The sequence below is a fragment of the Ascaphus truei genome, chromosome 5 (assembly GCF_040206685.1).
Source record: "Ascaphus truei isolate aAscTru1 chromosome 5, aAscTru1.hap1, whole genome shotgun sequence".
NCBI classification, from domain to species: Eukaryota; Metazoa; Chordata; class Amphibia; order Anura; family Ascaphidae; genus Ascaphus; species Ascaphus truei.
The window spans coordinates 28,962,810-28,980,136 of NC_134487.1; the positions used below are offsets into that span (position 1 = coordinate 28,962,810).

Here is a 17,327-nt window from a genome sequence, read left to right on the forward strand (position 1 = left end):
TCTGGCACACCCCTTTTGAGCCCTGCCCTCTCTCTAGCAGTGCACCAATTGCATCTAGTGATTGCCTGGTCACATGATCTCCCCAACAGAACGTTGCATCTTTGGTCCTATTGTGCTGCACTGACAGCCATTTAGTGAACCCCCAAGCCAAATCTTCGCCGATCGATCGCAGGAGAACGGATCGATCGACAACTTACCTAATTACATATCATTGTCTGGATTGAATTGATGCACATATTAAAGGGATTTTTTTTAAAAACAAAACAGCAGCTTGGACAGTTGATTTAAAGGATCAACTCAAGCAATATCCTACATGTGTTTTTTTTTAAATATATATAAATCAGTTCTGTAGTATTAGATAATACTTACTACCTTTTTTTTAATTTAAAAATGTAACTTTTAATGTCGTTTTTAATTAATTTTAATGTACTGATCATCCTCTGATTTCTAAAGCAGGCTTTAGCCCACCTCCCCAGCAGTGTGATATCTTTGTTACACTCCTATTTGTAATGATGTGTTGCCAATATTCCCCGCAGTTGGAGCTGCAAACTGTAACAATAGATAATGTTACCGTAGTAATATAAGAATACATTGTAGCTGCTGAGTTATGCTGACTGAAGGATTGATTTGAAACTGACAGGCAGCCATTTATTGAACCCTGGGAAACAGGATTTTGATGATCGATCACGGGAGAACCAGTCGATCGACAGCAAAGGGAATTAGTTTTTAATAAAGGTAATCAAATGCTGCATATATTAAGATATAAAAACTATATATATAAGCTGCTTGGACTGCCTCATAGGTTCTCCCTCCCAAGTGATGGCAGGGCCGTCATCCAACTAGAATAAAACATTCATATGATTCTAATTGCCGTGTTGATCTCCTATATACATCATGTATTTTCAGAGGAACGTTCTTCCTGTTATCAAGATCCAATAAAGGTTAGGAAATTAATGCAGGAAATTGGGGTGATGCTTTTTAAAAAAAATATATAGAAATCATGTAAAACCAAAAAAGAAGGTAATTGCACCTTGTATGTATGTATGTTTGTATGTCTTTATTTACATAGCGCCATTAATGTACATAGCGCTTTACAGCAGTAATACATGTGACAATCATATAAATAACAAATACAAATAACACATAATAGGAAGAAGTGCTTCAGACATAACAGTAACTTTTAGGAAAAGGAGTCCCTGCTCCAAAGAGCTTACAATCAAATTGGTAAGTAGGATGAATGTACAAAGACAGTAGGAGGGTGTTCTGGTAAGTGCGACTGCAAGGGGCCAAGGTTTATGTATGAGGTATTAATTATCAGCCATGGAGCTACTCATATGCTTCCTTAAGCACGTGTGTTTTAAGGTGGTTCTTAAAGGTGGATAAAGTGGGTGCTACTCGGATATTGAAGGGATGGCATTCCAGAGGTGTGGGGCAGTCAGCGAGAAAGGTTTAAGATGGAGAGGGCGTTGGATACAGAAGGGGTAGAGAGAAGACATCCTTGAGCAGAATGCAAGAGTCGGGATGGTGTATAATGAGAAATTAGGCCTGAGATGTAAGTAGGGGCAGAAGAGTGTAAAGCTTTAAAAGTTAGTAGGAGAGTTGAGTGTGTGATTCAGGATTTGATAGGAAACCAGGAGAGTGATTTCAGCAGGGGAGACGCTGAGACTGATTTAGGAAAGAGTAGAGTGATTCTGGCAGCAGCATTCATAATAGATTGTAGGGGAGACAGGTGAGAGGTACGAAGCCCGGACAGCAGGAGGTTACAGTAATCGAGACGGGAGAGAATGAGGGCCTGTGTCACAGTTTTAGCAACAGAGAAAAGGGCGTATCGTGGTAATATTGAAGAGGAAAAAACGGTTTTAGCTACCTTTTGAATGTGTGAGGAGAATGTGAGAGACGAGTTGAGTGTAACGCCTTGGCAGAGTGCTTCTGCTACTGGGTGAATGATTGTACTTCCAACAGTAATGTGAAAGGAGGTACAGTAGTAGGGCCAGGTTTGGGAGTAAGTATGAGGAGCTCTGTTTTTGTAATATTAAGTTTAAGTCGGCGAAGGGCCATCCAGGATGATATAGCAGAAAGACATTCAGAAACTTTAGTCTGTGCTTATAATATGTCTCCATTTATCATTTTAAATTCTCTTCATATGGAATACATATTTGAAAAAGAGATGTACGCCTATTTGCATCTTTCCAAAATGCGTATTTCCATGAAATGGGGTACCAGTCAATTTTTTTAATCAAATGTTTTGTATCAGTAGTAATAGCAAGATAATTACTTTATAGCACACCTCTTGACACATTTTTGCATTTGTTCTTCTCTTAATCTGTACATATATTCCGTAGGAAGGGACAACCATACCAGAGACAATGACCTGTTTAGTCTGACACAGGTAGCTTCATCCATTCTTTCATGGCTGTGTAGGTTATGCCTGTTAAGCATCAATAATAAAAGACAAGTAGAATATTATACTTGATTAACACATCTAAAAACACATGATAATTAGTTTCATTAATGTTTAAAGTACGTTATTTAAAGGAGCTGAAGAATGAATTATCATTTGATGAGAGCTCAAAGTTTCCCAGGCTCCTCATCACTGACGTGATAGTTAGATCATTGTGCGACTTCAGGATACTGCAACCTTTGTTTCTAAAGATTTTCTGATCTAGATGCTTCACATATTTGTTGGAAAAAATTGATTTCAATCAAAATTAAGTAATATTTTTTTATTGAAAATAAAATGATCATAGTATTCTGATTACCAAAGATGGAAAAATCCCGACGCCTGGTCGCTCGGGCGCCTAAAATGTCCCCCTTGGTGCCTCTGTTGTGCTCAGTGGTGACTGGCCTGATTGACATGTCAAGTCACCACTGTGCAGCTCAGTTAGGAGAGCGGGGGGATCAGAGATTGAGAGGTGTGTGTGGACTGGGGGAGGGGGCTAATTGGAAGGGGTGGATCTAATTGGAGCAGAGAGCAGAGCTGTGAGAGTGTCAGTGTATGTGAGAGTGTGTCAGTTCCTCTGTCTGTGCCTGGTTCTGTTTGCGTATATAACTGTGTATCTCAGTGGAAGGAGTGGCGGCTGGGGGCAGAGATAGTCAGAGGAGCGGAGCTGACTAGAGCTTAGAGGGGTGATGGGAGTGCCAGTGTGTGTCTGTGTGAGAAGTGTCAGTGAGTGTGTGTTTGTGAGAGAGTGCTAGTGTGCTTGTATCTATCTGTGAGAGAGTGATTGTGTGCTTGTATCTGTCTGTGTGAGAGAGTGCTACTGAGTGTGTCAGTGTGTCACTGACATACACACATAGTGACACAAAGCTGATGACAGGTGGGGAGGGGTTAGCCGGAACGCTACTCTCCCACACGCCTAACAAAATGTTGGCTCCTAAAAATTCTGTCTGGCTCCTAAGTATTTTATATTTTGGGCCACCCCTGTCTTACTTTTACACACCAGCCTGCTATGATATGTAGGCTGTCTTCACGGTTCTTGAGTAAGCTGCCAAAATCCAGATCATGAGTACAGTTACTCAGCAATACATATATTTGTATGTACGTATTTATATTTTTATTTATATAACACTACCAATGTACGCAGTGGTTTACATAATTAGCAAGACAGATAATAATATAGAAAGTTTCACAAGTGCATTAAAGAGGAATTTAACAGGGGAAATTAGGGAGTCCCTGCCTTGCAGAGCTTACCATCTATATAGAACATATTTGAGGGCACAAATATGTGCATCAGAAGTCAGGAGTGTGAGGAGTAGCCACAGCCCAAAATTAACCAAATATTTTGCTGACAAGGAGAGATTTCAGGGGATTTAAAGATGGACATCCATGTGGATTGGCAAATACTTGGAGGAGGGCGTTCCACAGGTAGGAAGCCATAAGTAAGAAATAATTCAGATGTGATTGTGCTGCAGGGACATATGAGTAGAGAGGAAGGGTATGGCAAGATGTTAAAGCTGAGATATGAGACATTATTAGAATGGCATAAGAATGTAGAGCAGAGTAGGATAATTCTATAGTTAATAGAATGTTTGACGGGGAGCCATTGAACTGATTTCAGGAGGATAGAAGTAGAGACAGACCAATGAGAGAATGAGATAACTCTAGCAGTGGTATTTTGAGTAGACTGCAGAGTATTTTGAGTTGGGAGCCAGGAAGGCCAGAGAAGACAAGGTAGCAAATGCAATACTAAAGTTGAGAGATAATTACTCTGAGGGCATGCATGAAATGTTTTAGAGCGACAGAGGAAAGGACGAATTCTGACAGTGTTGCAGAAAAAAATTAACAATCGATTTAGCATGAATTTGAGAGAAGAAAGAAAAGGTGGAGTCAAATATTACAACTATGCAGCATACTTGGAGATTAGTATTGTTATTGACTAGGATAGAAAACTGAGCAACTGGGCCTGATGTAGGTGGGACTATATTGACCTCGATTTTAGACATGTTATATTTCAGGCGATTGAGGGCCATCCAGCATGAAATATCAGTGAGACAGTGACTTTTGGCTGGATGTTAGGAGTAAGCATAGGGATAGAATAATAGTCATCTGCATAGAGGTGATATCTGATATCAATGGGATTGCCACATTAGTGTATATAAAGAGAAAAGAAGTGGTCCCAGGACAGAGCCCTTTGACACACCAATAGACAGGTCAACAGGAATAGAAGAAGAGCTAGCAGTAGATACCCTGAAGGAGTGGGTTTGAACTATAAGATATGTGCAGAAGTAGAGGGTGGTCGACAGTGTCAAGAGCAGCAGAGAGGTCAAGTAAAATTAGAAGGGAGAAGAGCCTTTAAAATTATTGCACTGTGGAGATCATTAGCTACTTTGGCGAGGGCAGTTTCAGTGAAAAGAGTGGTTCGAAAGCCAGATTGCAATGGGTCTAAGAGAATATGCAGACCATGTCTTGAACATACACAATGATAGAAGCCTAGGTCATGCCCTATCTTCCTCTATGCCCATGCCATACTTTTAGACCTAACCATACACCACAACATTTTCCACCATCACTCCATGGGGACTATTTATAAAACTTGTGTCAAACGAGGAGAGATTCACATTAAACTTTACTTCGGCTGCATCAAGTGCTAGAACATTGGATCCAGATCAGTTTGCTGTGAGATTGATGCCAACTGAAACATGACATAGACTTTTGTCATAGGAAAGAGAATAAAGTGACCAGCCCGCACATTTCATTATGCATAACAAACTAGTGAGTTCATTTGCAATCAAATTGACAATAAGTATTATTGGACTAGATATAAAGATTTAAAATGACATTTTCTGAGTGCTGTGTGCTTATTATTAAAATGGATGTCTAATGAGTTAAATAGTGTTCTCATCTATTTAAGAGGAATCACTGACATCATTGAATCTACACAGACTACAAACTCAAATATGTTATTTCACAAGAGAACAACTGCATTACTGTTCTCGTTGCCCTGTAGTTGGCTGCAGATCATGCAAGCAAACATTAATATGCTCAACTAGCTGACGATTGTTGGAAATATAGCAGCTATGTGTTTTTTTTTTAACACAATTAAGAATTATTTGTGATGCCTTGTACATAAATGTGTTTTAAATATGTCTTAATAAATATTTATGCTTTACTAATTGGAAATAGCCAGTCCGTAGTTAGTAAATATACCACTTACATTTCTGTGAACCGTATTGCACCTCTAAAATCTGGGGTAAACCAGAGCCAATTTTTTTCACTTACTCTGCACTCCCGTTGTGGAATGATTTACAAGTGTAAAAAAACAGGAAAATACTAAGCTCTACCAGAAAAATCTTTAATAATCTAATGATTGTAGTACATGGAAAGCCATGTGAGAACCTGGCGATTCATATTTGTGTATACAAATAGTACAAAAAAAGAGAGAAAGGTATTACTTTAACAAAGGGGTGCACTCCTTACAAGGCAGTGAAAAAGAAATCACCGTTGCTGTACATATACATTTGGTAAATTAATACATAACATCTATTATAGAGACAAAGTTGATGATGTATTTATTGAGAATTAAAACGTAACTTTTAATTGTTGTTAGATAAAATAAAGCTTAGTCCAAAGCCAAACTAATATGTTTTAAAAGGACCTATATCCACCTTTAAACACAGAAAGATAGTTTAAAAAGGTGTATCCAGAGAGAGTAACGAATTCTTTGTCCAAAGAAAAACCTTTTTGTTAGCGAAAATACTAATAGCAGATTTATCATATAAGTGGCCAATCTAGGTGTGTAATTAAAAAAACTGTGTGGTGCTCAAAAAACAACAATTGTCAGACACATAAACAATAAACCTGATAATGCCAGCATGTAGTACCACTAAGGTATCTGTTGATTGAAATATAGAATCAGATATTGTAACCCACAGGTGCTTATTGGAAAAATCCCACAGTGCACTATAGTAGAGATTTAAATACACCATAGTGTCCAGGAATATCAGTGTCAAACATTAAAAAGGTCATACCTTGCTTGAATCATCTGGGAAACTTGCAATGTTCTGTGATAACAGTGAAGGAAGCAAAAAAGTGTAGTGTCCAAGTTGATTTTTCACGTGTCCTTGGGTAGTCCATGTGCAGTCCGCTTGGAAGTTTGAGCTAGGTACAGATGAGAAATAAAGCAGATCACAACCCATATATTGGCTTGGAAAAAATAGAGAGATGCGTTCCCATAGGTATAAAAGGTGATACTAGTATATGACAAAGGCAGGTAGCCCAAACAATCCAGGTGTGCACTGATATAAAAAGTGATGATACTGTTCAGATGAATATGCAGTCTTGGTGATCTTTATTTAGATGTAAAAGTCAGCTCAGATGTTCTCAGGCACAATGTTCGAAGGCCTATGTGACAACATATGTGGCTACTACTATTTTAATTACTGTAACTGCACTAGTACCTAAGAACATTTGAAAGGTCAGCTGACTTTTACATCTAGATAGAGATCGCTGAGTCTGTCTCTTCATCTGTGCAGTATCACAACTTTTTGCATGTCATGTAGGACCAGATGATTACAAGGGGATTACAAGCACTAGAAACAAAGGAGTTAACTAAACTGAGTTTATTTGAGCCGGAGTCAACAGGAGCAGCGCAATGTACAAAACCAGGCTTAACTCGCCAATACACAGGGTTATGGGGGGAATCCTTGCTCACTAGGTTCTGAGCATTGCCGTAGCTAGCTTACCCAACATGTCTTCCAAGATCCGTCTGCCTCAGAGTATCCCAGTGTCTTGAGATGATAGCCGCTAGCTTACAGGTTGATATCTCCTACTAGTCTCAGACACCAAGACTAGCTTTGAACGAAAGGATAACTGTGGAGCTCTGATCGGCATCGGCTTATATACTGTACTTTCACGACCTCATCTGAAACCATTAAACCGGGTACTGATCAATTAGTGAAGAGATTGTCTTCGCTAACCAATTGGAGAATGAGAGTTCACCTGATACAGACAAATCAGGGCCATGGGCAGTGACAGCCCTTTAGGAAAGCCCATAGACTACCTCTTCTTTACTAATATAACGTAAACAGACCCATAAGGGCATCAACAATCACCTTATTTACAATACACACTTTTATTTTTAAAACTAATGTGCATACTATAGTGTACAACAGTATGTCATATATTCCTTTCACATATTGAGTTATGTTATCATGAAACAAGCGATTCCTTTCTTAGATTATTATTTTGTAACTGTTTGAAAAGCTGTTTAATTCAGGCATAATTTAATTTAGACTTTGTAATAGGCACAACGACTATACTGTAAACCGCGTAGTTATCTGAACTACAACCTTCATGCTGGCTTAACATATTTATAAAAGAAACAAGTAGCTCATAAGTAAACATTTTCATTCTAAAGATTGTCTTCATTTTCCCACAGACTTACTTCTTTCAAACAGCTGCATCCCATTCTTGGATCCAGCAACAGAGGGGCTGGAGTTTCAAACCCTGCTGCTAGATGAAGAGAGGAGCAGTCTGCTTCTCGGAGCGAAAGATCACATTTATCTACTCAGTTTGGTTGATTTAAATAAGAATATGAGAAAGGTCAGTGTGTTTAAAATAATGATCCTCTGAATAATCTGTTTTCAAATACTGTGTAATGTAGGGGTGAATACAAGACGTTTTCTGCTTTGTATTCATGAACCCAATAGACATTTACTCCGGTTTTTAGTGTATAGTACAGAAAATGAATCTGGGTTTGCAGCAGTGTAATAAATTACTTTGGTGTAGATGTCAGTCTGTCTAATAATGTAAAATTATCTCCCTCCCCTTCCCCTCCACGTTAAAACAGCAGGAGCAAATACTTAAGCCACTGCATCTGCCTCTTTGGACCCCTGGTAAATACCATCGGTTCAGGCATAGTTCCTCTGACAGCCTCATCCTGCAGACATTCTATGCACAGACACTCTATGTACTGAAGGAATCCAGTCAGTTGCACTCGTAAGTCCATTTGCCAATGGGAAGCTCTCCGTGGTATCCTCTTGGTAGTTGGACTGGCAAGATTTCTGCTACCTGCTATTATCAGTAGTTCTACATACGAACTCCGGTAAATCTTGTGTACCATATTATGCTTGCGCTTCCTACTCATCCACTTACTAAATGCAGATGAATAAGACGTTTCTGTATTAAGCAGACTAATATAGATCAGTGCTCAGAAGAAAGCATTTAAATTGGGTTTAACAGGCCCTGTCAATTATATTTCATATTTTAACAAATTGCTTATTTGCCTGGTGGAAAACTGGAAAAATTTGTCATTTTAGATATATCTGTATGGTTTCTTCCTACTTTTTATTCTGTATTTCTAATTATATTTAACATTATAGTAATAATGAGGAATACGATGTTACATACTGTACATCCTGTACATCCGGTACACATAACAAATCACAAATATTAGTTTATCAATTTATTCAGTACACATTTGTCACTCAAAAAAACAAGGTTTTAATTTCAGCCAAAATATTTGTAGTTGCTTTGTAGAGAAACTGTATTTTCAAAAGACAAACATTATGTCACAAGTGCATAGTTTGACATAATGAGTAATTAAAATGAAATTATTACTACAGATGCAGCTACCGGTATTAGAACACTTACCTGGGAGATTCTGGGAGATTCTGGAACAGTCTCACAGTAAATGCCTCAACATTTCTGTGAGATTCTTAATGGCCCATTGGATTACACAGCGGGGGTCCCTGCAGTCCCATTCAAACTGAATCAAACTGAATGGGACTGCTGGGACCCCCGCTGTGTTAATATGATGGGCCATTAAGAATCTCACAGAAATGTTGAGGCAATGTTGAGGCATTTACTGTGAGACTGCCCCAGAATTTCCCAGGCAAGAGTTCTAATACTGGTGGCTGCATCTGTATGTGGTGAAAAGAAGGCATACCAATTGATGACATTGTGAAAAATGCCTTTTTTATAGAGATGGGTGAATTTTTTGGACGGATTTTTATCCTCCGCGGATCGGCCAGTTCCTTTGGTCCGCGGATCAATCTCAAAAACGGCGTTTAGCCTTTTCCGGATTATTTTTTTTATCATTCACAATTCAATCCGTGGATTCCAAAATCCACCCACAGACTGCAGAATCCACGGATTGTATTGGTGAAGTCCAGCAGCAGATTGTATCCAATGGCGGTTTTGGATTAAAACGCACGGACTGAAATGGGCACAATTCGTCAATGGTTTTTACACCGCAGAACGGATTTTGAATGGAAAACTCTGGAAATTTTGCGACACAGATTTTGACAGTTTCGCCCCTCTCTACTTTTGGAATCGCTGAAATCAGATTATTCAATTTACCTAGAGATTTTAGCTTTGTGTACTTAAAAATGAAGCACTTGGATTTGGTTACGTGAATCGCCACTTAAAGCCTGTTTATACTTCTAAACAAAGCTAAAACTGACATAAATTGTGTCTGTGATAAGTATCTGGATTATTTCAAATTTTCAAAACATACAGTTTACACATCATAACATGATATGACATGACATGCATTTTTATGAAAACATGCAGTATATCAGACTGACTTAAAAGATGGCAAAACCAAAGGGTATTTATTGTACTGTAGCAAACAAGTCAAAATGTAGCATTTTACTGTTCGTTATTTAGACTAACTACTGTTTGTGTTGGCCTGCTGCCATTATCCTTAAAACAGGATACAGGTATGTTTGTGCTATGGTTTGAAAGGTGTAAATTATATCCTTTATAAAGTAAATACTCATTTTCTTTTGATAGTGATACTATGTGGAGATTTTAAAATGAATGTTTTAGCATTGCTAGGTGTATGATATGTATCCTGTATTTTCAATAAACTAGTTTTTTTTCTTTCCTGGAACTAATGCAAACATTTAGGATCATATTCTCTGCTGTTTCAAGCATGAGTGAGATCTAAAATTGGGTTTAATCCTTAACTGAAGATAAGAAGTCTTTCCTTACAAGTAACATGTTACTTTTTATTAGTTTTGAAAGACCAAATGACTTAATGATGATGGATATCTTTCTGCATGTTCTTACAGCATTTGTGGATATTTTAGATGTATTCCACTATTTGAAGAACTACCAATTGATACCTTTGTTGCCAAAAATCTTTTTTGTTGTTGAATTATTGCAAAAAAAATTCACTGAAAATGCCGAACAATTTTGTAGGAAATAAAAATGTCAAATATATTTATACTGTAGATGTTTAACACATTGCATTGTTCACTTCCTTTTCTAGAAACGACTTAGTTCTTTAGTAAAGATTTACTTTCTTTCTCATATTGAAGGTCATTTATCAAACATTGATTGCAAAACTAGGGCGAAGCATATGGGTAGCTCCGTGGCTGATACTATACATCTCATATGCACTGACCTTGGCCCCTTGCAGACGCACTTACCAAAACACCATCCTACAGTCTCTTTGAATTCTCCCCACTTACCACTTAGATTGTAAGCTCTTCGGGGCAGGGATACCCTTTCCTATTGTTTTCTTCCTTTTGAGGTGCTTCTTCCAATTGTTTAATAAAACTGTTCTATTAATTTGCTCCAATTTTAACTAGTTCTCTTCAGGGAGACTAGGAAACTTTAAATTATTATTATTATCCTTTATTTGTAAAGAGTCGACATATTCTGCAGTGCAGTACAATGGTGGTACAGAGTGACATCAATTACATAAACTTAATGACATACAAGTAAGGACAGACATGTGCAAACAGACACAGAAGACAAAGAGGGGCAATGTTGAAACAGATATGTAAAGTGGCGGCTCATTATCGGGTGGAGTTTGCCTTAGGATAGAGCAGCGGTGCGCAAAGTGGGGGGCGAGACTCGCTGCGGGGGGCGCAGGGTTTACAGGGGCCCCCGCACTCTTCCCGAAGGCATTTAAATTAATGCTGGTGGAGCTGCAGGGCCTCTATTAACCTTGCTTGCCTTTATTCAGACACTCCTGGTGACATGTCGCCATGGCAACGCGGCGTCAAATGAAGCCGCGGGGTCATGTGACGTCACATTGCCATGACAATGTGTCGTCATGATACCAGGACATCTGAATCGAGGTAAGAGGGGTGGGGGGTGCAAGGAGAGGGGGAAAGCCAGCAGGGGGGCGCAGGGAAGAAAGATTGTGCCCAACTGATATAGAGTATGGTCCAGCCACACCACTGGATCCATTAACATTTGGGGATGTGGATATTATGGGTGTTAGATAGTATGGAGTTTGGTCCAGTCGCACAGCTGCTACTAATAGGGTTAGGTTGTGGATGCTTGGAGTATGCAAGATAGGCTTCCTTAAATAGGTGAGTCTTTAGAGAGTTTTTGAATGTCTCAAAGCTGAGAGAGAGTCTGATGGTACATGGTAGGAAATTCCAGAGAGAGGGGGCAGCACTTGAGAAGTAGATGAGTGAGAGGAAGTAATAAGGCAGGAGAAGAGGTGAATGCTGTGGACAGAATGGAAGGGTCATTTAGGGATATATTTTGGGACGAGGGCTGAGATATAAGGAGGACAACGTTGTTGCGAGATTTGTATGTCAGAACTAGGGTTTTAAATGTATTTCTAGAGAATATGGAAAGCCAGTGTAGGGATTTGCATAGTGGAGCAGCAGAGTTGGAGTGGTGAGTAAGGTGGATGAGTCTGGCAATAGTGAAAAACAGATGGTGCGCTCTAAACTATTTTGTGAAGAAAATATTGATTTAGACAGGATGTAGAGTATATAATATTTTGCAGATAGAGAGTTGGTGAAGCCGGACAGGAGAGAGGGAGAGAGATCAGTGGAGGAGAGCTACATTTGAGTGTCATTAGCATAGAGATTGTATTGAAAGCCAATGGATTGTATTGGTTCACATAGAGAAGAGGTGAAGAGTGAGAAGAGCAGAGGGCCAAAGACAGAACTTTGTGGAACCCCAACAGAAAAAGGGAGTGAGGAGGAGGAGACACCAGAGAAGGAAACACTAAAGGAGCGGTTGGATAGGTAGGACTTGAACCAGGAGAGAGCAGCAACATAGAGGCCAATGGGTGTAGGGTGTGCAGAATGGGGTGATCAACAGTGTTGAAGGCAACAGACAGATTCAGGAGAATTAGTAAAGATAAGTGACCCTTAGACATAACTGCTAGTAGGTTTTTAGCCACTTTTGTTTGTGCTGTTTTGATGGAGTGTAGAGGGTGCAAAGAGTTGGAGAGAAAACGAATCAAGTGCTTGTACACAGCCGCACAAGTACTGTAGCTTGGAGGCAAAGGGGGGGAAGAGAGATAGGATTGAAGTTAAGCAGAGATGCTGGGTCAAGAGAGGGTTTCTTTAGAATTGGCTTGATGTGTGCGTGTTTGAAAGAAGATGGGAATGTGCCAGAGATGAGAGAGTAAGCGTAGAACAGATGAAGTTGGGGGTTTGTGACACCATCACTTACCCCTGCTTTCAGGGAACATCTGTCATTTTATTATTATCTTCAAGTACATTCATCATTGTCAGATGACCTATTCACCCACTGTCCTTTGATATTGTGTACACAATTGTTTATATATACTGGTCTAGTACTAGAGCACCCTAAACCACACTCCATATCTACAGGGATGGGAGAGTGGTTAAAAAAGTGATTAGGATGGGGCTTAATATGCTAGAAATGATGCAGAGGAGATGTGAGAGAATATGATCAAGGGGGAGGATTATAGGGTGGGATGATGATGAGCACAGATACCTCCTCTTCAGTTACTTGGGAAAATTAGATGAGAGTTGAACTAGATGTGCAAAGGGAGGTAGGTGTTGCATGTGGAGCATGACCTGAAGAGATGTCATGTCAGATAGACTCAATCTTATCTATGAAGTACAGTAGATTGCCAGGTCTTGGGTCATGAGAGTGGAAGTGGGTGAATGTGCAACTGGGCAGAGAAGGGAGTTAAAGGTGGCAAACAGGTGATGAGGGTAAGAGGAGAGAGTTTGAATGAGGGAAGAAAAGTAGGCTTGCTTGGCAGTACTATACGAGGATAGTAGGAATTTGTACTGGAGAAAATCTGCTCTAGAGCATGAATTCTTCCAGTGACTTTCCATAGTGCATGAACTCTTTTGTAGGTAGCGGCTGAAGCTTGTGTGTCATGGTTGTGATTTAAGATGTCGGAGGCGACGTGTGGTGGCAGGGGCTGTCTTGTTTAGTGCTGATGCCTATTTGTTTTCAAGGAAGAGACAATAAGTCATTAGTAGAGATAAACTTTAAAACTCTGAGCCCCAGTACAACCCCTCAAAATAGAGCGTTAATATGTTATGTGTACAGCACTTTGCAAACATACTAGCTCTTTCAGCCTTGCTATCACCAGGGAATGTTCAACAGTCTTGTTATTATGGATTCAGTTAAATTCAAGTTATGACACTGGAAATTGCTGTTTATAATTTATGGGAAGATTATATTGCAGTTTGGTTTCTAGCTACGTGGCCACCGTGGCAGGTGGAACTCCTTCATTAATGTTTGTTTTTACTGGAAAGTGTAAACATATCCACTGTAAGTGAAAAGATTGTCTTCAAGCTGTGAGGAATGTAGCCTTTGACGTAATATGCCGATCACACTTGGGATAATGTTCTACTATAACAAGGCTTCAAATTCAGGTTTTCATAACATAACAATGTAAGTAGAACTGAAGTAGTGTATAAAACAATATGTCAATCCAGTGTAACTATAGAAAGTGACATCATTCCATTTAGAAGGCTGCTTGCAAACCAGTAGGAGACCAGGTATGAAATGAACCTGATATGAAGCAGTCCAATGGGAATATGTAGGGATAGCTAACTAAAAAAGCATAGCCAGTGAAACGAAATCTGAGCTATATAATCAGTGGTGAGTGATTTCATTGAAATCTAGCTAATGTAATTTGATCTAAAAAAATTAGTAACAAAGGCCACACATTGGACAAAAAGCCAAGCGTAAAGGGTGGCTTACCTTTCTGCATTTATACTGCATTTACTTCATTAGGCTACATGCGGTAATAAAATAAACAAGATGCTGTCTATAACATGGAAGTACAAATATAAAGAGGCAATCCAAGTGACACTTACACAAAATTATTTGTGTGTGTGTGTGTACATATATATATATATATATATATATGTATATGTATATGTATATGTATATGTATATGTATATATATATATATGCAAATACAACTGTATGCTCATCTGCATGTCTTAGGCAGGTCTGCAACCCCGCCTTTCCCCATTATCACCCAGCATACAGCACTTCCACTGCAGCAAGGGATTCTGGGAAATGACATGCAAATGAGCACACCGTGTCACTTTTTGCCTCAAAAACCATTTTTTAACATGGTTCCCTATAGGCTTAAGCTTGCTGCATGGTCACAGCTTTGAGCACAGCCAGGGTTAAGGTGCATACCCAGAAAACCACCCACAGACAGCTGTTTCGACCTTAATGGGTCTCATCAGTGTGGGGTTGATTTTAACTGGGTATGCAAAGAGGCTATGGGATAGGCTATACCATAATACTGAGTTAAGTTATGGTGAGTAAAAAAAGGTGACAAAAAACCTCCACAGGAAAGCAAATATGCAAATACAACTGTATGCTCATCTGCATGTCTTTGGCAGTGGAAGTGCTGTATGCTGGGTGATAATGGGGAAAGGCGGGGTTGCAGACCTGCCTAAGACATGCAGATGAGCATACAGTTGTATTTGCATATTTGATTTCCTGTGGAGGGTTTTGTCACTTTTTTTACTCACCATAACTTAACTCAGTATTATGGTTATATATATATAATTAACCATAATACTGAGTTAAGTTATGGTGAGTAAAAAAAGTGACAAAACCCTCCACAGGAAAGCAAATATGCAAATACAACTGTATGCTCATCTGCATGTCTTAGGCAGGTCTGCAACCTAGGGTCTGCCTAGGGCATGTCTTAGGCAGGTCTGCAATATATATATATATATATATATATATATATTATATATATATATATATATATATATATATATATATATATATATATACACACACACAATCATGTGAAAAAGAAAGTATACCCTCATTGAATTCCATGATTTTACATATCAGGACATAATAACAATCATCTGTTCCTTAACAGGTCTTAAAATTAGGTAAATACAACCTCCGATGAACAACAACACATGACATATTACACCGTGTCATGATTTATTTAACAAAAATAAAGCCAAAATGGAGAAGCCATGCATGAAAAACTAAGTACACCTTATGATTCAATAGCTTGTAGAACCACCTTTAGCAGCAATAACTTGAAGTAATCGTTTTCTGTATGACTTTATCAGTCTCTCACATCGTTGTGGAGGAATTTTGGCCCACTCTTCTTTACAACGTTGCTTCAGTTCATTGAGGTTGGTGGGCATTTGATTATGCTCAGTTCTCTTAAGGTCCAGCCACAGCATTTCAATCGGGTTGAGGTCTCGACTTTGACTGGGCCATTGCAACACCTTGATTCTTTTCTTTTTCAGCCATTATGTTGTAGATTTGCTGGTGTGTTTGGGATCATTGTCCTGTTGCATGACCCAATTTCGGCCAAGCTTTAGCTGTCGGACAGATGGCCTCACATTTGACTCTAGAATAGTTTGGTATACAGTGGAGTTCAATGACTGCAAGGTTCCAAGGTCCTGTGGCTGCAAAAACAAGCCCAAATCATCACCCCTCCACCACCGTGCTTGACAGTTGGTATGAGGTTTGTGCTGATATGCTGTGTTTGGTTTTCACCAAACGTGGCGCTGTGCATTAGGGCCAAACATCTCCACTTTGGTCTTGTCTGTCCAAAGGACATTGTTCGAGAAGTCTTCTGGTTTGTTCAGATGCTACTTTGCAAACCTAAGCCATGCTGCCATGTTCTTTTTAGAGAGAAGAGGCTTTCTCCTGGCAACCCTTCCAAACACACCATACTTGTTCAGTCTTTTTCTAATTGTACTGTCATGAACTTTAACATTTAACATGCTAACTGATGCCTGTAGAGTCTGAGATGTAACTCTTGGGTATTTTGCAATTTCTCTGAGCATTGCACGGTCCTACCTTAGGGTGAATTTGCTGGGATGTCTACTCTTGGGAAGATTGGCAACTGTCTTGAATGTTTTCCATTTTTGAATAATCTTTCTCACTGTAGAATGATGGACTTTAAATTGTTTGGAAATGGCCTTATAACCCTTCCCAGATTGATGGGCAGCAACAATTGCTTCTCTAAGATCATTGCTGATGTCTTTCCTCCTTGACATTGTTTTAACACACACCTGAATGCTCTAGACCACCAAACTGCTAAAACTTCGGCTTTTATAGAGGTGGTCACACTTGCTAATGATCAATTAATCAAGGGCATTTGATTAGCAGCACCTGTCTGCTACTTAGCATCCTAATTCCTGTGGAAGCAGTATGGGTGTACTTAGTTTTTCACACATAGCTTCTCCATTCTGGCTTTATTTTTGTTAAATAAATCATAACACGGTGTAATATGTCTTGTTTTGTTGTTCATCTGAGGTTGTATTTACCGAATTTTTAGACCTGTTAAGGAACAGATGATTGTTATTATGTCCTGATATGTAAAACTATGGAATTCAAAGAGGGTGTACTTCTATTTCACATGACACATATATATATACACACACACACACACACACACACACACACACACACACACACACACACACACACACACACACACACACACACACACACACACACACACACACACACACACACACACACACACATACACACACACACACACACACACACACACCACATATATATATATATATATATATATATATATATATATATATATGTGTGTGTTTTTTGTTGTAATATATGCAGGCTTTGATTAACTTTATTGAAAACAAATCACCTAAATTGC

At 39.1% G+C, this 17,327-nt stretch overlaps 1 protein-coding gene across 1 annotated transcript in view; it reads left to right on the forward strand.

The window, feature by feature from the left end:
* Positions 1–17,327, forward strand: part of SEMA3D (semaphorin 3D) — a 197,546-nt gene that overhangs the window by 68,003 nt on the left and 112,216 nt on the right. The window contains exon 3 of the mRNA XM_075599553.1: positions 7,878–8,041. Within this exon, the coding sequence (XP_075455668.1) occupies positions 7,878–8,041 (164 nt within the window). The remainder of the gene's footprint in view (positions 1–7,877; positions 8,042–17,327) is intronic.